The sequence below is a fragment of the Ursus maritimus genome (assembly GCF_017311325.1).
Source record: "Ursus maritimus isolate PB19 chromosome X unlocalized genomic scaffold, ASM1731132v1 scaffold_X1, whole genome shotgun sequence".
Lineage (NCBI taxonomy): Eukaryota > Metazoa > Chordata > Mammalia > Carnivora > Ursidae > Ursus > Ursus maritimus.
The window spans coordinates 6,397,662-6,412,009 of NW_024423319.1; the positions used below are offsets into that span (position 1 = coordinate 6,397,662).

General features: G+C 43.6%; 1 protein-coding gene across 2 annotated transcripts in view; it reads right to left on the reverse strand.

The window, feature by feature from the left end:
- HS6ST2 (heparan sulfate 6-O-sulfotransferase 2) overlaps nucleotides 1-14,348 on the reverse strand; it is a 293,116-nt gene that overhangs the window by 70,565 nt on the left and 208,203 nt on the right. The window contains exon 3 of one of the 2 annotated variants that reach the window (XM_040627471.1): nucleotides 13,141-13,173. The exons of the other annotated variant lie outside the window; for it this stretch is intronic. Coding sequence (XP_040483405.1) covers nucleotides 13,141-13,173 — 33 coding nt within the window. The remainder of the gene's footprint in view (nucleotides 1-13,140; nucleotides 13,174-14,348) is intronic. 2 annotated transcript variants of the gene reach the window in all.

A 14,348-nucleotide genomic window follows, 5' to 3' on the forward strand; every position in this document is an offset into this window, starting at 1 on the left:
TGCCACAGAAGCTTCTCAAGAGATCAACATCGAATCAGATTCACCTGGTGGGGGACCTACTGTCAGGCCGGGCTCTCTCAAGCTAAATTCTTGGGCTATTATTTTAGAGGGAGAGAGTAAATTGTAAGCAAAGCAAGGGAATCGTACTGTTTTGTTTCTTGCAGATACTAATGAAAGTAGGGAAAAAAAGACCAGATACTAAAACCTGCCCGAAGCCTCACCTTTTAGCTGCAGTCAGTTCGTCTACTAGGCACAATGTTAGTTCCTTACTAAAGTCAGTCGCTGGCTGGAAGCCCGACGTGTACTAATTATTCTCATCACTTCCCTAACCCTGCAAGTAAAATTCACAAAAGTTTAAAAGCAGGACAATTTCAAAGCCTGGGGAACACACTGTGCTCAAAATTATCTGTCGAGCTTTACAAACACAGACAGGTAGGTGTCCAGCCAGAAAGTTGGGCAAGCAAATGCATGGTGGGTTACACAGGTTTCCTCGTCCCGAAGCCACTTTCCACCCCTCCCTCGACAGAAGGTTCGCTGGGAAAGCTGAGGTACTGGTCACAATGTACAAAGCCTGATGTCCGAGGCCTCCTTCCATTTGGGCATTAGGGGTCATTTACAGAGCCTCAAAAACTACACCTGCGAGCCTGTAGAGGAAAGGGATGACCAAGCCAGTCTGAAAATGACTCCGTGCTGGGCCCCAGAAAGCTGGGCCCCAGAAAGCGAGGCCTGCACCACACAAGGGAAACCTGCCAATTCCTCAGATGGCCATGAGCGACAGCAAAAGCCATGGGATGATTCTGTGGCGCTGGCCAGTGCTCTTCGGGATTCACGGTCCGCTGGCTCGCTGTAAGTTTTGGTCTGCTCCTATTCTTAAGCTAGCCTATGCACGTAGGCAACCAGTGTGTCTGTCTGTCTGCATGCCTGCTTCTGTACATTTGCTGCCTGGCCACCTGCCGGCCCTTTCATTTCCCAAGCACCCTCTGGGGAGAACTAGAGAGTTGCTAAGTTCTCCAGAATGATCTTCTAGCACAACCCCTCATTTGACAGCGGGAGAAACCGAGCCCCAGACAGAAGTGACTTAAATGGGGTCTCACGGTGAATTCAACAGCAGAGTCAAGATGTGATCCTCGCTTGGCTGATTTTTCAGTTCTCGGTCTCTGTCCATCTCTAGCTGCCTCCAGCTACTTCATTGGTCTTTCTCTATCTCTACATTTCTGCTCCTCTCTCGGTCTGTCTTTCGCACCTACACACGAGTTGGGGGAAATTAATCTTAGTTTGGCACGCGTCCTACTTTTTTTTTAAGGTTTATGTATTTCAGAGAGAGACGGGGGTGGTGAGAAGCTGAGGGAAAGAGAGAGAGAAACTCAAGCAGACTCTGTGCTGAGTGCAGAGCTCAACGTGGGGCTCAATCTCACAAGCCATGAGATCATGACCTGAGCTGAAACCAAGAGTCAGTCGTTTGATCGACTGCGCCACCCAGGTGCCCTGACATATGTCCTACTTCTGCACCATTTTCTCACAACTGATCGCATCCTCGTAACATAAAGACTTAGCTCCTGTTACTTCACCAAAGCTCCAAGCTTTGGTCATGTTTTGGTAATATCTCCTTGTGCAAAAATGTCAAACTAAGTGTGTTTATTAATTCCACAGATGTTGCTTTCACCTGTGGGATTATTACAACTAGGAAATATCTCAAGGCTAGTTTCTTAAATTAATTTTTATGATACCTCTTCTACCTCCGAGTTGACCCTGACCTTAGAGTATTTGAAATACAGCACATATTTCCCCACGGCAAACTGAGAATCCACTTTTAATTTGATCCATACTTTCCAATGTAACTTGTTGATAGTAAAAAAAAAAAAAAGAAAAGAAAAGAAAAAGAAAGAAAAAAAGAAAGAAAATCGCTTGCATTTTCATCCCCAATTTAAAAAAATAACCCTATAATCTATTGCATATTATATACAAAATTGCTTTCAACTTGAAAAGTCACAAAAAGAGAGAGAATGTTCTCCAGAGGCTTTACAAATCCCATAGAATGTGGCATGCCACTTTCTGTTTTCTTTGAATTTATATGAGAAGGGAAATGAGCATATCAGGTGTGATGGATATTCTTTCCAGTTTGTTGTCTGTTTCAGATTATAAGCTCCCAGAAGACAGGGCTCTCTTAATCCTCTGCTCAGGGCCTATTTACTGTCTTACGTAAACAGGCAAGGAATCCGTGCTTTCAGCTGCAGTTGCTGCGAGCAATGGAGCTGGTGTTGCAAAAAGGAAAAAAAAAAAAAGAAATGAAAATCAAGGCTGGCTCCTCACAAGAGGTCAGCTGAGAGGTATTCTGACCCAGCCTGATTCCACATTCAGGGAGAAACTCGAGAATATTCCCTCTAAAGCCTACTTATTTTGAAGCTAGGTCACACCACTCTATCTGCTTTTGAAAAATGGCAAATAGATTTAATACGGATGCCTGTGAATGATGCCAAGGCTGCAAAGAGATTTATTGGAGGCAAAGAAAATGAGCATCCCTGCTCCATGACTTGCTATAGCGACTCAGAGACTAGTTTTCCCACTAGCCGCTGACCCAACAACCTCAAGCTACAGCAGAGTCTCCGAGGAACCAACCGCGTACCTTTGGATTCACGTGCACCAGGTTCCTTCAAGTTTATCTGTCTCCCCAATTCACCTGTGAGTCCCATAGAGGCAGGGTCTCTCTCTGATTCACCTCTGTACCCCCAGTGCCGGGCACAATGTCTGGCAAGGCCGTCCGTTGCTCAAGTAAACACCCGAGGAGCAGATCAAAGCTTCTCAAAGCAGGGGACTAAAATCACGCTAAAGATAGGATTACACGCCAATCACTGGCTTCCTCCCATCTTACAAAACGATCTTCGCTAGCTCTCCTTTAGTGGGGACACACCGTTGCTTATAAACATTTTCTCTTTTCCCACACGCTAACCAACTGAATCTCACCCAAAGGGTATATTAGCGTTCTACAGATGTATTTGACACAAAATGGCGTAAATGAAATGTCACTATGTGGACTAATAAAATGAAGGGACTAAATTATAAGCTGTCATCACCAAATTTTGCCTATTACAGCCATACTACAATATTCGGGATATCTCTAAATGTTTATTTATTGCCCCGCTCCTAATCCTATGATATTTTTTACCAACATAGTAGTTAAAGTACATTTGCCAGTGATGACAAAAATGGGCCAGATTTAAAGAGAGGGAAATAGCACTGTTGACAGCTACAGATGCCTAAATGTTCACTGAAGGACAACGGCCATTGTTCCGATCCTTCTGCTGCATTTAAAACACAAAAGTGCCCATGACTACTCAGCATAGTGTATGTTTCATCGGCACTCAGAAATATTACATTACTTACATGTAACCCTCGTTTGGGGCCCAAGTCATTATCAATCAAGTTGATCTTCTACCTTATTTAGGAGACTGGGCTCCATATCATTTCTGACGACTTCAAAAACCATATACCCCCACAAAGGACAAAATTGGTCCCCACTGAGTTTATTCCAAGGGCTACACGTTCTCCTAACCCTCTGCTTATTTCCTTCATGACATCGATCACAATCTGGACATGCTTTCTTGACTTGCTTGTTTGGGATAGTCCATAGCTACCACTAGACCGTAAGCTCCCCGGATCCTTAGCACTAAGAATAGTGCTGGGTTATGGCAGATGCCCAATAAATAATACATCTGCCATGACAGAACGGATTAATCAATTAATAGCAAATCTTCAACCACAGGACAAGATAATCACCCAAGTTGGAGGTTTCCTCCTGGTGCCCCCAAAGCTACTGAAGGCCATCCCCTGTTGCCTTTGGTCTCAGTATGATTCAGTGCCAACCAACCTACGATTGCAGGCTACGAAGAACCATGAACAAAAGTACTCATTGCCAAGATGTGAAACACCTCCTCCGCAAGAAGAGGAAATCAGAGTTTTTGTGCTTCAAATTGCTGTAGGACGGAAGGTTGGGAGAGGGGACCATGCCCTAGCTATTCTGCTTTCACTCTGCGTTCAGATTAGAAACGCACTGCTCAGGTACTCACATTAAACTGTAGTTCATGTGGATTGAATTTCAAATCAACCTCAAGAGTATTCTTTTATTTATAAGTATTTTACTAGCATTGTGAAAGAGACACTGAAGGTGCTCATAGAAAAAGGAATCACCGAAGCTTGCGGAACTTTCCTGGTGGATGGTTTCACGTTACATTTTATGATCGCGGAGTGTGAAATCACATGGCTCTTCAATGGTATAGCATTGTATAGTTTTCAGAGGGTCTTCATCGGACGGCTCCCATCCTCCCATCTTATTTCATCTTCTCATAAAAGATACCAGCATTCACAGTTATCAGTAATTACTTTTTTTGAGCTCTCTTAGTTTATTTCACCCTTCTGAATTTCAGAAAACCCTCTGTTTCCTATGTAACCAAAAAGTAACTCTCATTAATTCGTCAAGAAAGGCTATTTGTGCGAAAGAATATCACAGCAACCCCTTTCCTCTGCATAGGTTCAGAAAGAAGGCTATCATCTGAAAGGTGTCCGCAAGTCAGAAGATGGCTCCTGCCTAAAGCATCACATAATGTTCATTTTTTCCCTGTAGTTTGTATTCTTTTCATGCAAACAAGCTGCAGTGGGCTTAAGAGACTCTTTATTTTGCCTCATGCATCATCCATGACATTGTCAGATCAATTCGTATGAAAAAAAATGGTGGAAAGACTAGGTACAGGCTCTTCATAAAGCCTTCTGTGCATTTCCATTTTAATATAGAAACAATCAGTAGAGGCTATTTAAAGGCCCATTTATGCCAGTTTAGGATGACTCTGACATTCCCTGGCTGTCCACGAGCAGCCTCCTTTTAGGGCTCCTGACAAATGAACAAGGGCTCCCAGAGAAGAGAAGGTAAACTGTGCCCTGTGGCAAGCAGAAATCAAGTCGGAAATTGTAGAAGCCGTGAGAAGAAAGACCAATGTTCTGCCAAATGCCATTTACACACGGTCTCTAGCATACCCACGGCCCAAAGTATGAAAGCTTGAGAAGTTTTCAAACCACATAAGGCCTTGATGAAGCCCCTTATAATTCCAGTGTCTGGCTGATGAGGCAATTCTGAGTGTCTGGAAAATCAATGGAGCAAATTGGACGATAAGCCAATGAAAGCGAAGGGACAGGAAGCCCCATGGTGCCACGGTGACAGTCATTTTTTTTTCCTAGTGCAATTTTAGAATTTCGAAGAAGGGCCATTTGCCAAGTCGGAAATATTTCAACTCTGGAAGGGGAAAGAAATAATCTAGTAATTTCTAACTTGTGAAATAGTGTTCCCTATTTTACGTGCACATAAGATCTCCGGCGATATATTGCTGTACTACAAATGCCCTGGATAAGACACTGAGACCACACTAATGGAAAATATTGCAGACAAAAAAAAAATCTAGAATCGTGAAATCGAAAGATAAGGCAGAGGCAACAAATACACCTGGACAAAGGATTTAAGGAACCGAGGACCTAAAATCAAAGACTTTTGATTCTTTTGAGGGAGAGCTGTAATCAAGAATGGGTGTTAAAGCGGTGATGACATATTGCATGGTGCACTGGGTGTTATACACAACTAATGAATCATCGAGCCTTACATCAAAAACCGGGGATGTACTGTATGGTGACTAACATAATATAATAAAAAATCATTATTAAAAAAAAATAATAAAACGGTGATGAATACATTTACCTGTGCCCCCCTAGCCTCTAGCCACAATCTCCCCTTCTGCATTTGTTTCTAGTGAATCTGGAGTCTCATGCTCCATTTGCAATCCAGCCACTCTCTCCTCTCTGGCACCTTCTTCTATCAGCTGACCCCAGGCCCCCCCAAGCAAAACGTGCTTTACCTATCGCTAAGGGACTTTGCTCACCTTCATTGATAAAATTCTTTGAGAATAATGAATTACAAGTGCTGTGAACAGAAGTGGCACCAAGGATTAAAGAGCAGAAGTAAGCAACCAAGGGCGGTTAGCATAGGCAATTGCAAATCGAGGGGCCCGACAGGATGCAGTTGACCTGTCTCAGGTCTGCCGCTAACCGTGTGTACTTAGGTGAGTCATTGTCTCGGTGGGCATCTGGTTCCTCACCTGCACAACATGACGGCCTTTTACATTGGAGCCATACGGGAGCTCCCTGGGCTGTCTTCCTCGCCTTTTTCCATAAGCCCCCTTTCCTCTTCTATGTCCAAATCCTGTGACTGGAAATTACACAGGAGCTTTCTGGAGTTTCTAACCCCTCTTGGATCCTGTTCTCCTTCAGACTCTCTTGCCACAAAATCACGGCCAGCTTCTCTCTGGAGTTTTAAGAGACGGCGCTCCCCGAGTCACGCTGTGTTTAGAACATGGTGGAGTGTCGGAATAGTAAGTGGAAGAGTGGCAACAGAGAAGGACGTTCCAAGAGGACTTCGGATGGTGGTGATTTCGCATCCGGTCTGCCTTCTCTGCAGCCACCCTTCCCGCTTCCCCATCTTCTCCCACAAAGTCCACGGCAGCAGATGCGGGAGGGTGTGGGGAAGTCAGGGAAGGCAAGCTCCCAACTTGTACCTCAGTTCCTCACTGAGCCTCAGCAGGGCGCCAGGGAAGACAGCCCAGTGATGGCTGGAACCATCCCAAGTGGCCTTCTAAGAGTTAACGTGCTTTTCTTGGCATCTAACTCACTCACTCGTGGGCAACACCCGCATCATGTCATTTTGAAGACAATTTAGCACGCCCTCCTTCATTTTCATGGTATTTGGTTTTTTCTGAAGAGTTCCTGTGGGCAAGCTGAAGAGACAGGGAACGTTCAGCTATTCACATTTAAGAAGCTGACAGTTGCATCTGTGGTGTTAGACTGCTGCCCTAGCTGGCCGAGGTTAAAACAAGATGCGATGTTTTAACTTCTTGTGACATTTACAAGAATTGTAAAGCTGCCTTTTGCCGGAAAACTTATGCTTAATCTAAGCAACTCTGATTATACTAGAAAATCTTCCTACACATCCACTTGACAAAATTACACAGAGTGTTGGAAAGAAATCCTGGCCCGTGTCTCTGAAAACAACTAATTGCACCACTTTAGAGCTAGAAAGAATCTTAGGGACCATCTACTTTAAACAGTGGTTTTATAGACGAAAACAAACAGACTCAGAGAGAGGAAGTCCTCTGTCTCAGGTCATACGGATCATTTGTAGTGCAGTCTGCACCAGGGCTCTTCCCTCTGCAGAAGTGGGCAAAGCCAAATGCCACCACAATTACTAACTTTCAGTGTTTGTGTTTTTCTTTCGACGGGTAGTTTGCCTTGAGTAACAAAAATGCTTTGAGTGATCAAGTGAAATATCCCTAAGGGATTAGTAGGCCCCTGGATGGTCTATGACAGGGGAGAGGGTGAACCTGCCTAATTCTGAGGCTGACAAGGACAAAAAAAGTATAGAACAGAAGACTAAGAAGAAGGTGTATTGGGTTATATTTCAGGGCTAGTTAGGGAAGGTGGTCCCAAGGATAGAGCACCCAAAAGCAGCAAACCGAGCATTAGTACCAAATCCGCTATGCAATAGAAGAACCAAAAGGCCTGGACAAAATGTTTGTGACGTCTGGACAAAATGGACACAAGCAAAGAGCAAAATTTGCCCTGATCACTCCCCACCCATCCCATCCTCGTCCGTCCACTTTGTTTTATTTTCTTCATGGCACTTGTCTCTCTCCGAGATTAGCTTGTCCATTTACTTGTATACTTGTTTGTTTTCAGGTTCCCTCCAACATATGTGCCTATACCCCTTAAGTAACACGGGAACAGTGGGGCGCCTGGGTGCCTCGGTCAGATAAGCGTCCAACTCTTGATCTCAGCTCAGGTCTCGATCTCGGGGCCGTGAGTTCAAGCCCCACATTGGGCTCCACGAGCCTACTTTAAAAACAAAAAAAGAAACACAAGAACAGGGACAGTGTCTGTCTTATTGTCTCCAGTGCCTAGAACAGTGCCTAAAACATGTAAGTCCTCAGTAGATGCACACAGAGTGAGTAAATCTGATAATAGTAGAAGAAGTCAGACTAGGGTTGATGCAGACCAAAGACATCCAAGACTATAAATTCAAGGATGGTTTTATTATTCTTACTTCCAATCACAACAAGAGAAATATACCAATGTCTCTGACTAATGTAGGGCAAAAAAATAAAATAACACTGGTCAATATATGCAGCATTATTACAAGAGCTTTCATGCCATGAGAGTCCTGGAGGCAGGAGGTGCTGATGGAATGAAAGGCACTGGTCCATCTACACATCCATAGCAAGAGCTCTGGGGCATCAAAGTAGGTTTTCGGGATTACAAATGCCACGAGGCTCTTTGGGAATTAAGAATCACCATGAAGGCGACTTTGAAATTGACAACTTGGGACCAAGAACACTTCGATTTAAGACCTGCAAACAAAGGGTCACGCTAAATTTCAGAAGAGGAGACTGGGGTACACCGATGAAGGCCAAGATCCCACCTGAGGTCAGAGCCATTACAATTTGGAGGCTAAGATGGCCTCTGAAGACTCCATAGGGCAGTAACTCGGCTGGAAGAATGTCAGTAATTTTGGGTATGGAGTCATCCTTCTTCAAAAGGAATACTGCTCCCTGTGCTGAAGGTACAAGCTGGGTCAGTAGTTGTGGTGAGAATAGCTCATTTACAAAGAATTCTCCTACAAAGAATTACAAAGAATACTATACACATTAACCAGGATTTGTCTATCCCTTTGCTCTAATTAAATTTTAGAGTTAGACATAATCATTCTTACCCTGGCCTGAAACACTGAAAGCCAGCTAGAAATGTAAAACCCCAAAGTAATTCAATATTTACTAAATTTAAAGGAAGCGATCAATTTCTAATTCGAATTTATGCACATTCTTTTCCCACTTTAGCATGGTCTTATTTCCCTTAAGTTCCTCTTTGGTCATTAAGATTGTCTGCAAGGTTATAGTCATTGAACAGTTTGTCACAGCTGCAGATATTTCTAGACCAAATTAAACTCTCAATGTACTTGCATATAACTAAAGAAAAATGTATTAGGCACTTAAGGACAGATACTTTATATGTTCTATATTCATAGGCCCATTGGTCCACAGAGAGCATGGCATCTACCAGGTATTCAGTAAATATTTGCAGAATGAATCAAAGAAAAAAATTATCTACCCTCTGATGGAATTACGTTCACACACTCAAAAATCTCAGGCCCATCTGACCCAGCATGTGCGTACGTATGTGTGCGTGCACGTGCTCTCCGAATTCCCACGTGCTCATCTGGGTTGAATACATTATCCTTCCTCTTGGCACAAAACACCGAAGCAAGATTAACCATGGAAATCATCCCCAGAAAGATACCTTTAATTAACATTTCCCTCAAACACGCCAACCTTCCAGCACCTAAAACTTGAACTCAATTTTCATTAGGGAAGCTATTCCCTTCCCCCTAGAAAACATACACTTTTAAAGTTTGAGCTCCAATTTACATCTCCAAGTTCATCATAACGGAAAGGCACAGTTTACTTGTCATGCTTTCCCTGAAAAATTCATTTTGAACCACTTTCCTAACCTAGCCTCATTTCACATCTGCTTAGACTAATGTCCAGCACTTCTTCCGTGTTTTCAGCTCTTACTACTTCTTGAAGTTAGATTTCCCGCATCTGTATTCCTGAGGCAGGATGACAAAAGCCAGACTACACTTCAGCCTCCTAGGATATCCTGCCCTGGAGATGCTCAGCAGGCAACTGGAAATTGGAGTTAGCCTGGAGCTCCGGAATAAGTTAAGGATTGGAGAGGTCAATTTGGGAATCATTAGTGTAGAGGTGAAAGGTGAAGCTATGTGGGGAGATGAAGTTACCCAGAGTGAGAACATAGCAAGAGAAGAGAAGCAGATCAATGACAGGACCTTGGGAATTGCTCCATTTAAACGCATGAGGGGGAAGGAGAGGCTGTGTGTGTGTGTGTGTGTGTGTGTGTGTGTGTGTGCGTTCATTTCCCAACAAAGGAAACTTAAGAAGCATTGAGAAGAAGAGAGAAGGTGAACCAAGATAAATGATGAATGCTTTCGAGCTAAAGAAGACGTGCAAGAACACTGGAATCTCCAAAGAGTTCAAGAAGACTGAGGCCACAGAAGAAGCCATTGGATTTTGAAACATGGCCGTCATAAATAACCTTTAGGCAAGCAGCCTTCCAATGTCAGTCTTGTGGACTCTGTGTGCCCATGTGGAATCACAGATGTGGTTAAGTGTATATGCCTGTACCCCAACCTACCATAAGATTAAATATTAGATGTAAGACTGCACTGGGTGTGTCAGATACCGGTGGTAATAACCACTACCACATACCGATGGCTTATAATGTGCCAAGAACAGTGCCAAGCACGTGACAGGCCTCGTCTCAATTTAATTTTTGCAACAAAGCTATAAAGTGGCTACACGTTACATGTGCAGAAACTGACAGCCCACAGAAGTTAAATAAGTTACTCAGGGTCACGCTGCGAGAAAGTGGTAGCGCCAGGATTGGACCGGAGGACGGACTGACTCTAAAAGCAGTGAAGGAACACTTGGGCGGTGGGGACGTGAGCTGGGTCCTCTGTGCACGAGGAGGAAAGAGCTGATAGTGATTGATGGCTCTGTTTAGGGTAACCTGACAAAGGCATATTTTTAAAAAATCTGATTCAGCTTTTTAGAAAAGAAGCTGAAGCCACAGGATTCTAAAACATCCCGTTATAATTCAAATGTATTTACTATCATAGCTCCCAATGGTTTGAACGTTAAAAAGAAGAAGTGTGGCGTCATTGATTTGGTGGCTGTTCCAAATGACGGACAGTCCAACTCCTTTGAAAAGTGAAGGAATTTGACAGGTGATCTAACGGCCTCCTCCAGCCTTGAACTTCTCTGATTCTCATGGGCGTGTCTCATGTCAGTACTTTTGAAGATGTGGAGTATGGAGTGGAACGTCAAGTGCAGCAGCAGAACTGGTTGGTACCTCAGCACCCTTGTCTTCCTTAAACGTATAGAGGCCTACGGTTAAAATCTTATAAAAATCGTCTTTGGTGGTGCGAACCATTGATCGCTAACTTAAACAGAAACTTGGAAACTCCATCACAAAGTGATACACTGAAAATCCAGCCAAATCATTTGCTTGCAAGCTACTGCAGACCTTATAATATGGCTGGCTGTCGGAAAAAGAGAGAGACAGTGACACTCTGGCAATTAGTGTTTTTGCCGTCTATAGGAAAACAAATGAGGTTCTGGTCTGAAACAATTCGTATCACTGTTAATTGTGCGTGTGCGTAGCAATAATACAAGGCATTGGGGATGGCTTCCACTGATTGTTCTCTTCTTTCCCTGGATTACAGAATCCATTCAGACAACTAAATAATAGCAAGCATTTATGCAAACTGTTAATTATGAGGCAGAGATCCTCATAATCTTGTATATTTCTCAAACTGCATGTGCAGTGGGGATTACCAAATGAATCCTTGCTTCATCATTTTACTAGTGGTTGAAAAATATCCTAGCCTTGCAAATGGTTTTCATGTATCAGTCAGCCCACCAGCATTAAAAATGGCCCCAGCGACATTTACCAAAGCTGTTCCTTCTCGCCATCTGTACCTCCCTTCCTTTCTCACAGACGAAGAGCAGGTATGAATTGCTCCACAATAACTTCTAGTCAAGCTGATCAGCGCCATAATCAAAATAGAGCACAAGATGCACTCTGTGATACAACAAAACCAGTAGAGATATACGCTTCTATCGTGCAGTAAATTTTAAAGCAAAACGAAAATGAAATTCTCAACATTTCTCCCATTAAACCAATTCCTGGGATAATAGCCTGTATGTTATTGGCCATTATCTTAACGGTCATCCACTCTTTTATTTTACAGATGAGGAAATCAAGGCTCACAGCAGAGACGGGGCTTCAGCAGAGTCACCCCACTCGTAGTATCTGGCCACCACGGCACATCCAGTCTCTAATCTTGAAATGCTCTCCCATACTCACGTTGTTTGATTAGGGGTCTGTGTGGGTCTGTACCATTTATCACAATGAACTGTAATCTGACCACGGAATTAAAGACTGAATTTACTATTCTCAGCTGTCGAATCCACTGGAGCTGTAATGAGAATAAGGAAGCCCGGCTTCTGAAAGCCAAACTGTGTATTTAAGAAATGGCCCATCTATTCTATTTGAATGAGAATCTGCCCCTAAGTGGAGGAATCCCAAGGCTACCACCTTTGCTCCCTAACCCTTTTGGCCAGGCTGTACAGGGTGGGAGTTAGGTGGGCTAGAAGAGAAAGCAAAGACAATGGGGATATTGCTGGTGCTGGTAAGCCTCTGATAGTCCAAACACAGCACCGGTAAGCATGGTGATCTTAGAAAACCGTGGGCCAAGCAACGAGCGCACACATTTACAGGCTAGCTAATGATCCTCACGAGTCTCTTCAGCACTGGTTGCAATATGAGGGTACTGCAAAGGTGCTCTTCTGGAGCGTTCTCGATACGTACACCACCCCCACAGTTAGGAACTTTCCTGTATTTGGTTAGATTTGCTCTGTTGCAGAGTTCCTGTCAGAAAGGCCCCTCCCCTATGGGATTATTCTAACTTGCAAGGCTCCATATTTACACACTTTAAAAGCCTTGATATTTTCAAATAATTGATTTTCTCTCCATGAAATGCTGACCTAGTTGTTCCCTAAACCACCAAGCGGCCTAGTGACAGGCAGGCATGCGTGAAGCACTATGAAAAACACCTTGTCGATGGCGGGGTGTTCCTCACAAAACGCTCTACGATGTCATCCTATTTCAGTGACAAGGAAAAGGAGCTCATGGCCAACTGCCCGACTGTCTGGGGTGCTGGACCTGAACACCCATTTCTGCACTGGGTCAGCTCTACAGACCTGAGACTACATGGCTGGGTAGTTTCAGCTGTTCTAAACTTATAAAAAAGAAAGAGAGAGAGAGAGAGAGAGAGAGAGCGAGCGAGCCCAGGAAAGAAACTGTCCAAGCCAAAATCTAACTATTCATTGTACTGAAATCAAACCAATAGCTGACTGTAGAATCTGTTTATTCTAGCTTACTTGGGTTCAGTTGAACTAAAAATATATTGTCACTTACCTTGCTGCATCTAGAATCTGAAAAATCCTCCACCTGTTAAAGGAACAGTAAAACCAGGTGCTAGCAAGAGCTTGGTAAGAGAGGAGTTAAAATAATAAAAGTTTTCCATTTTGCTTTGCTCCCGTGTATTCTTCCAGTTTCTCAAACCACAAGGAAACAACCATGGATGGCTCCCCCACTCTGCTCCCTATTCGCTCCTGTCCAGGAGTGGGGGGTTGTGAATCAGGGGGCTCAGGTGGGCAAGGCAGTGTGACAGCCAGACCTCTGGCGGGCTATTGGCTGAGCATGATAGATCTATCACTCGGTCATGCTCGTTCCTAGGCCCTTCCCTAAAGAGATGGCGATCTAAGCAAAACACAAATGTCAATAAACCAAAAACCAAACCAAACCAAATGCTATGGCATCACTAACATGGAGGCACCTGATGGAAGAGGCTAAGGAGGAATTTACGGGATTTAAAAAAAATATTATCAGTAATATATGAAACACAAATAACAAAAGGAAAAAAAAGAATGATTAGACTTTACTGATGCTCTTCGAAAACATGAAAACTCCAAGCGCACACACAGTGATACATAAACCGTCCCTCTAGTCCCTTTCCCCAAACGCAAGACCTCCACCAAGGTAAGCAGTGTTTGTCCGGGCAAAACAAACAACCAAACAAAACAGGCTTAGCTTTTTTCTTAATATATGTCTTAAGAGTCACAAAACACTAATTCTATTACATGAATTTCTGATATTAGCAGGGACTGGGAATTTGTGCATGGGTCAATTGCTAATTTGAGGGTTCAAGTGGACTCAAATTAGCTTTTCGTTGTGTATTCAGCCAGAACAAGGGATATCACAACGTAATAACACATTCATGCCCAAAGCGAGGTATACGGCCTGCACATTTTCTGGGGACAAGTGCTTCTTCACATCCAATATGCCTGGGTGCTCTCGAAGTGAGTTAAGAGAGACTCTTATCATCAGTTCCGGGCTAAGCCCCCTTCCCTGGTTCTGTGAGTTGTTAAGACTGTCGTGAGCCTGACAAAATCTCTGTTAGACAAGACACCCCCATTAGCTGACTTACCGTCTGGAGCCCAGCCGCAAGAAAGAAGTAATCTAGAATGTTCTGACCTACCCCATGACCTCGTTTTCCTACACAATAAAGAGAGGCTAGGACCTATTCCACTGCACTCGGCCTCATGAACAAAACATAACACAAC